This window comes from Pteropus vampyrus, unplaced genomic scaffold (genome assembly GCF_000151845.1).
Source record: "Pteropus vampyrus isolate Shadow unplaced genomic scaffold, Pvam_2.0 Scaffold47, whole genome shotgun sequence".
Lineage (NCBI taxonomy): Eukaryota > Metazoa > Chordata > Mammalia > Chiroptera > Pteropodidae > Pteropus > Pteropus vampyrus.
The window spans coordinates 9,006,930-9,015,172 of record NW_011888828.1 but is presented as its reverse complement, the minus strand read 5'-3'; the positions used below and the strand labels follow the sequence as shown (position 1 = coordinate 9,015,172).

The 8,243-nt window shown below is 52.4% G+C and overlaps 1 protein-coding gene across 2 annotated transcripts in view; it reads left to right on the top strand.

The window, feature by feature from the left end:
- Positions 1-8,243, top strand: part of XKR6 (XK related 6) — a 308,671-nt gene that overhangs the window by 255,759 nt on the left and 44,669 nt on the right. The window contains exon 1 of one of the 2 annotated variants that reach the window (XM_011359436.1): positions 2,077-2,143. The exons of the other annotated variant lie outside the window; for it this stretch is intronic. Coding sequence (XP_011357738.1) covers positions 2,136-2,143 — 8 coding nt within the window. The 5' untranslated portion in view covers positions 2,077-2,135. Of the gene's footprint in view, positions 1-2,076; positions 2,144-8,243 lie in introns of those variants that run through there. 2 annotated transcript variants of the gene reach the window in all.

Sequence of the window (8,243 nt, the reverse complement as noted above, 5' to 3'; positions counted from 1 at the left end):
TGCCCCGATTCCTGGACCCAAGGAGAGAGTAGAGATTCTGTTCTGGAGGTCTGAGAGCAGGGCCTGAGAACTTGCATACCTAATAAATGTCTAGGCGATGCTGCCTGGTGGTCTCAAAGAGTGGTCCCTGGACCAGCAGGATCAGCGAACTTTGGGAACTTGTTAGATGTGCATATTCTTGGGTCCCACCCCAGAGATGCTGAATCCAAAAATCTGGGAGTGGGACCCAGCAATCTGCGTTTTAGCAACCCCTTGTCCCTTGCCCCCAGTAATTCTAATGTACTCTGAAGTTTGCAAGCCACACTGTAGACCTGTTGACATCATTGAACCTGTAAAGGATCCCAGCTCAGTCTTTGAAAGGTGAGCTTGGTGCCCTTGAGGAATCTTAGTATTTGGGATGCTGAGGACGTTCTTTGGTTCCCAGGGAACCGGCGGCCCACACCTGCTGGGCCTGAGACAGCACCATGCGGAAGGCGGAAGCGCCTTTATTCGCCCAGACCAGATGCATGGCAAGCTTCTCTCCTTCCTGTGAACTGTCGGAAGCAAGAACATCTGTTAAATCATTCTCACTTTCGTGTTTTGTGCAGAGTAAGAGTTAAATTGCCAAATCCTGTCAGACAGCCGTCTGTTGCCCCGGCAACACCTGCAGCTGCCGGAAAGAGAGAGATGGTACTAGGAAGAGGGAGATGGTGCTTCCAGGCGCCAAGCCCTCATTCCCCCGTCTCAGCTGAGTTGTTTGCTGTCTTGGTTTTCCTTCTGGAAAGAGAGTAATCTGGAACTGTTTTCACAGGGCCCCTGAGTGCCTGAGATTATTGTGTAAAATGACTGGAAAGCCAGAAGTGTCGCCATATTCTTGTATTCCTCCTACTGGCATTCATGCAGCAAATTCTGCTATGTGCAGACCAGACAGAAAGGTACCTCCAGGCAGCTCCTCATGTAGGGGTGTTCATGGGCCCTCAGGATTCGGGGGTGCCCAACTTCCCATTGTAGCTCTGTTTCCTCTACAGTGAGCAGATCAAGGGAGTATGCTAACCCAGAGCCCTGTGCACTGGGTGGTGCCCGCGTCGGAACTTAGCGTAGCTACTGTGGGTTTTCCCAAAACTGGGAAGGAAGGACTTAGGGTGGACATGTGGCCACAGAGCCCAGGGACCTGCCATCTATGAAGCCAGAGCTTGCTGGCCTGTGGGTCCAGGGCCTCGGTAATGTAATTTTTCAAGTCGACAGCTGAGAGCCCCACAAGTGGGCTTGCCGGGGGCATTCAAACCAGTTGGTGGCCCTTGGCCAGCACATTCAAGGAAGAGGCAGGGGAAAGAAATATAGAACAGGATTTGTCCCCCTATGGAAGAGAGTTGGTAAAATAAACGTAAGGTGCCTGGGGACTATAGGTTTCACAGGGTCCTGGAGTGCTGGTCAAAGAAACTGAGTCAGCATGTAGTCCCATGTGGGCCGTGTGCAGAGAACGGGGCTTCAGAAATCGCTGCAAATGTCATCCCCTTAGCATTAGGGAGTGTGACTGGTAGCATGACAGAGCCCACACTGCAGCTGCTGCAGAACCAAGGGGATGATGGGCCCCGGCCCTGATCGAGGCTGGCCCCAGGATGGGCAGGCAGCATCTCATGGGAGGAGGCCCCAGTGACAGGCAGGTGCGGATGGTTGGGAGGCTCCTCAGGGCAATTACTAGGGTTACCTTTTATTTTCAAGATGAAGAGAATATTGTCGCCCAAGTGCTTTCTGTAGGTTGAGGTGTCATTTCACCCAATGAAATGAAAAAAAATCTGTGACCACAAGCTCCAGGTAAACTAGGCTCCACTTGGGGAATGGTGTCAAAATTGTTCTCATTCCTGAATGTGGGAAATCTGGGGTCCTGTGACTGGGGGCCACTGCTCTGTCTGTAGTTTTGAACCTCCAGGTCAGAGTGCCAGCCCTGAGTAAGGCACAGTGTCAGCAGGACAGGCCCTGAGTGGTTCAACGTGCTCCAGTCTTGCAGAGCGGAGAAGACAGGTGTTCTGGAAGCTGCAGGAGGGCATGGGAGATGGGAGTACACAGTTCGTAGAATCCACCATTCATTTCTCTCACAGATGCTTCTGCATGAAAGATACCCCCAGGATACATAGAAGCTGTAGGAAGCCCCTTCCATGCAGAGGTAGGTTTGCGGGGCAGAGATAAATACAACTCCAAGCCCCCAGGAGAAGGTTTTGGAATTCACAGATCCCACGTGGTCCCCGGGGGTGATGCCCAGGCCTGAGGGTGCCTCCTAGTCTGTGGACTCCGGATGGCTGGCGATGGCCCACCCAGGAGACCCCCGTAGGCCCATTGGGCTCTTGTACCATCCTCAATTCTGCAGCCACTAAAATTTGGGGGTGGGGCGTAGCAGGGGATGCTAAAATGCTGGTACCTGTTGAATCTTTATCCTGTGCTGCTCAACAGCTCACACATTTCGCACCACCACCCTCTGAGGTGGGGATTGTGTTACCTGTTGTAGAGATATAAAAATGAAGGCTTCAGAGGGGTTCGGTAGCTTACCCAGTGACACATGGCTGTGAGCTGGGATATGAATCCAAGACTGACCCCAAAGTTCACATTGTGCTCACTTCATTCATTCACTCAGTAAATGCCTATTAAGGGTCCACGTTGCACCAGGCACTGTTTTAGGTGCTGGAGATTCACACTGAGCAAATATCTCTGCCCTTGTGCCAGATCATCCTAGTGAGGCAATAAACAAGTATCTAATTAAACAATGTAGAATCATAGCGATGGTGAAAAAAATGGCTTGGAGAAAAATAAAGCAGGAAAGGGGAGAGGAGTGTTTGGGGGAGGGTCACTTTTTTAAACGGGGTGGTCAGGAAAGGCTTTGCTAAGAAGCAGAGGCCTGTATGTCCCTGGGGAAAGAACATGGCAGGCAGAAGGAGCCGCTGGTACAAAGGCCCAGAAGCAGAAGGGGGCCCGATGTGGCTGAGAGCCGCTTGCCTGTGGTGCTGGAGCCCAGGGAATGAGGGGAAGAGCTGGGGAAGGTCAGGAAGGAAGCAGGGGACCTTTGTCAGGCTGTGGCCAGGACTGAGGGTGGACTGGCAGCAACTGGAGGGGCCGAGCAGGGGAGCAGCGGTGGCTGAGTTGGGTATTCTAGCCTACTGAATATAGGGGCCAGGGAGGTTGCAGGGGGACCCATGAGGATGCTCGGGCTCAAAGGCATGCTACTTGGAAGTTCAGACAGGGGCAAAAACTGAGATCCTATCTAGCTTCAAAAACAGACAAACCAGAATATCAGCCTAAAAATGGAGCACAGGAGATGAGAGCTACCGAACCAAATCCCGCTCCAGCCAAGTTCCAAAGACGCAAAACATAAAAAATAAACACAAATACACCTGTACCCTCTGGGGAAAATCCTCCCTGACCACCGCTCCAGAAGGAAGCGGTCAGGTTCCTCCACCTCTGAGAGCAGCTGGGGAGGTCCCTCTTGGGGTTCGCTGCAGCTGGATTCCAAGCTCCACAGCTGCACACTGGGGCAAGGAGCTGGGGGCTGCAGAAACGCAACCCTATTCTATCATCCAAAGCTGGTTATGGAACTTAGTTGTATTATGCAATTTAATAACCTCTCCATTGTATGGTAATATTATGCTTCGGCAAAGGCATTTAAGCCTACTTAGGGTTTGCATTTTCTTACCTCTTAAAAAAGATTGAAAATAAGTCCCCTGTGCTCTCAGGAGGCGCCTTTCCTCCCTGCTCCAGCTCCCCCGCCAAAGGTGCGATTAAGCCAAGGCTTCTTTCATTGTACTTCAAAGAACAGCACACAGTAAGATCGGCATTTGAAGGGGGAAGGCGCTTAATGCTCTCCCCCTGAATAAAAGGTATAGCTCTAAAAAGGTGGTGTATAATTAGACATGCCTTTGTGTCTGGCGAATACCAAAGCCTCCATTTTACTGTCAATGGAATAAGAACGATTCTCCTGGCCCTTGGCCTGTTGAAAGGTCCAGCCACAGGCCCTGGCCTTCCTCTTTCTCACGACACTCCCCAGGCCAGTGAAATCATGCCTTCCTGCTAGAGGGGCAGGGGGATTGCAGGCAACCAAAGTGGCCACGGCCTCACATAGAAAAGGGTAAAAAGGGACAACCCAGAGTGCACATTTCCAGTTTTCCAACCCACGGGGCCACCGTTGCCTCTCTCTCAGACCCACGTGCAGTTGTGCCAGGATGGCCTGATGGCATGCTCAAGCCACGTACACCCTCCATCCAGGTGGGTCCACATGAATGAGGTTCAGGCCCAAGGGACAATCTTGAGATTTTCTTGGATTTCTTCATTCACTCATTGGGTGTTGCTGTGTCTCACTCCGTGTGTCAGACCTGTATCTGGATTCCGGCTTACAATGAGTCCCATCCCTGATTCCCGTTTCTCCCACCAGCCCATTGCCAGTCAGCCAGGAAGTCAGGCAGCTCTCTGTCTAAAAGCCATTCTGTGTCATCGACTTCTCTCCACCTCACCGCGTCCACCCTCGTTCGAGCCACCACCCTCTCATCTGGAATATTGCCAATTGGCTACTCCAAGGCCTCCCAGCTTTCTGCTTCTTGGGACACAAAAGTCAGAGTGATCTTAATTGGTAAATTGCTGCTTCACTGTTTAAATCTTATCAGTGGCTCGCTTCCCTTTGTATTTAAAACAACAACAACAACAACAGCAAACCTCTCAGCTGGGCTCATTGGCTCACCTCTGTTTTCCTCTCTGACCTCGTGTGATGTCATTCGCTGTCCCCTGTTCACCTGTCTCAGCCATTCTGACCATCCGCTGGCTCCCTGCCTCAGGACCTCGGTCCTCACCCTGCCCTCTGCCCAGAGTGCTCTTACCCCAGATCTCTGTGTAGCTGGCTCCTGGTCATTCAGCTCTCAGGACACATATGCCTTGCTCAGGGAGGTCTCCCTGACTGTTAGCGCCGGCCGCGTCCCAGCCACCCCCTCTCACATCGCCCTAGCTTTGTTTCCTTGATGGCGCTTGCTGTTTGTCTGCCTTCGTGTTTCCTTCTTGCCCACCACTAGGATGCCAGCTGCATCCCAAGCTCCTAGAACAGTTCCTGCCCCATGCACAGCCCTTAGATAATATTTGTTGAAGGACCGAATGGATGAGATGAGGGAGTGAGGACATGAATGAAAACTCAGGCTTCGGGACTCTGAGGAGGCTGGCGTTGGTGTCAGACCTGAGGTTCCTGTTCTCTGTGACCTTGGACAGATCCTGTTACGTCTCCGAGCCTCTGTTTCCTTATCTGTAAGTTGAGAGCAACCCTCCCCTTGCTGGACTGTGTTGGGGATCAAATAAGATAACTGTGCATAAGTGGCAGACTGCCTGACCCACCGTGGAAATTCGATGAGTTTTCATTTTCTTCCTCTCAGAAGAGACACAGGATCATTCCCTGAGCGAAGGAACAGCCTCGACTCGCACTTTAATCAGGTCCTCCCGTTCCTTAGGGGACTTGTGCACCATTCCCCAGGCCAGGGGCTGTCAAGAGTAATGCATCTCACACCGCCTGATGGTTAACGGGGCTTGAGGGGTCCCTTGACATCCTAGAGGAAACTATACCTGAACCCAGCTGCCTAGGAGAAGACCTCTATGCGTTCCCGATCGGGAGCCAGCCCAGCCAGGGGTCAAGGCCAGGGCGCAGCAGGCAACACATGGGCACCAGCAGTGCGGAGGTCCTCACTCTCAAGGTTGTGTAAGCCTGGGCCGCACCTGAGAGGGTATGCCACTTTAAATTCTGTACCTACGTGCCTCTTGGCCTCACCCACGCATTCTCAGATTCCTCCCAGAGCGTTCCTGCCTCAGGACACGGAGGAGAGGGCCAAAGGGCTGTCCAGCCCCACGTGTAGTTGATTCCTCTGTCTCTTTCTCCTGTCTTTTCTGATACTGGGTGTTATGGGTATTGATACTGAATGTTTGTGTCTCCCCAAAACTCGTGTGTCAAAGCCCTAACTTCTAATGCAATAGTGTTTGGAGATGGGCCTTTGGGAGGTGATTAGGTTTAAACGAGATCATGAGAGTGGAGGCCCATGATGGGATTGTGATCTCATGAGGAGAAGAGACTAGAGCTCTCTCCCCCATGTGAGGACACAGAAAGAAGGGCCCTAGCCAAGAAGCAGGTCTGCTGGCACCCTGCTCTTAGACTTTCCAGCCTTCGGAACTGTGAGAAGTAACTGCGTCGTTTAAGCCTCCCAGCCCATGGTCCTGTTACAGCAGCCCACGCGGACAGAGACGGGCACGGCCAGGCTCCCTGTGATGTCTACCCATTGCTCTTATCTCCCCCCACCCTCTGGGGCCACAGAAAACAAGTGTAGCCCTTTCTATGTGGCCACAGAGGAAACCCAGTTCCTCTCTCATTTCTGTGGTCACCACACTTGCTGTAGAGTGAGGGAAAGGAGAGGTACCAGAGAAAGCCTCTGGCCATCTTGGAGAGCAGGGAAAGCTGCGCAAGCCATCCTTATCTCTGCCCGAGCCCATGTCCGGGGAGCCACGGAGCAGGCAGGTACGCAAGGTGACCCAGGAGAAGCGGTTGGAACTCAGGACATCAGCGCCCCACTTCTGCTGGAGGGAGCCCTGGGGACTTCTCCAGGAGGTTGGGCCCCGTTCTCAGGCTGAATAGTTTCCCATTGAAGTGCGGATGGAGCTTTCGCACCCATTCGCCAAAGCAGCGCTGCTCCCTGGCCTCATCGCCTAACTCTCAGAGCTCCATAAACGTAATGGTAACTGTCCTCGATGCCACTGTTCTATCCGCTTCCTCTCCCCAGAGGCTGGGACTCTGTGCTACTTTCTCAGTTGGCTGACATTCCTCTGTAGGATAGAGAAGAAGGAGTGAGTCAAAGATGAGAAAATGCAGGCACAAACAGGCATTGCCCTCGTCAGCCAGCGGCCCAGCCTGCTTCTCCTGCTGGAAAAGAGAAATTGGTGTAGGTGACGACCACTGACCTTTATGCCCCCGGCTTCTATGACTTCTACCCCTGACAGAAGCAAGCACGCCCCTTCCCAGGTGAGGAAAGCCTCCCGAACTGCCCACCTTGCCAGAGAGTATCCAGATCTCAGGATGACCCCTGCCCAGAAAAGCTCTACCTGAGCTCTCCTGGGATAACGGTATCACCTACCAGGCAGCTCATTGTCACTTTTGATTTAACCAAATGAAGCACAGTGAAAAAAAACCAAGATGAACGTCCTAATCACATAATTACATTAGTGCCGGCTCCAGAGAGTCAGCAGGCTCACCGAGTCCCACGGTTTGGTCCTGTTTCTCTGGCTCTTCGCAGATGGCACATATAGAACATTCCTTTTCCAAATGACTTGCCTTGGTTATCATCCAGACGGAGGAGTGAACCTCATGGCAGGGCTGGGCAGAGTCACTTGGAGACGATTTTGAGATTTGGGGATTAGATAAACGGTAATAAGAGCCATTAGATCTTCTAACTTGACACGAATGAGGGAAACTAAGGCCCAGAGAGGGCAAGTAGTTTACCCAAGGTCACACAGCATGCAACCAGACCAACACACTTTCAAAACACTGTGGGTTTTTTCTTTTTCAGTTTGGTAGATTTAGAAAAGGTCAATGTTTAATTACAAATCTAACTATAATTCACTAGTTTTTGTTAACAGTTAAAAAATCAGTTTAAAAAAAGATTAATAATATCGGGGGGCATTCCGAGATTGGGTATACCAGTTGGCTCTTAGTTTGGTTTTGTTCGAGTTCCTGGACCAAAAATAACCAATTCTGATCTGCGTGGATTTCCCCAGTCTGGCTGGTTCTGAGGAGAAAAGGGGAGGCCGCCCGGGGACAGCGTGAGGATCACCGCGGCATGCTGGGGCGGGATGGGGTCGGCCGCACGGAGCGACACCGGGCATCGGAGCAGCGAAGCAGAGGCTCTTAGCAGGTGAAGGCTCCATGTGTCCCACAGTCGCCTCTCAGTTTCTCTTCCTGCCAGTGACTGCGGTCAGGAACCAGGGTCTGCCCATCTGCCTCCTGGGAGGAGGCCAGCCGTTGACATTCCATCCCTCAGGCCCCGGGAGCCTGTCACGGCCACGCTGGAGGGCATGTCCTGGACCTCAGGTCTGCTCCTCGAAGCTCCCTCTGGGCAGGTGCCCCGCTCTGTGGCCACCAGGGGGTGGAAGGACCTACAAGATGGGAGCAGGTCCTTCCTTCCGGTGAGGATGGAGATGTACGAGAGGCCTCACCTATATCTGAGCAGCTGAAGCCAGTTTAATCCCAACTTCTAGTCCAGTCT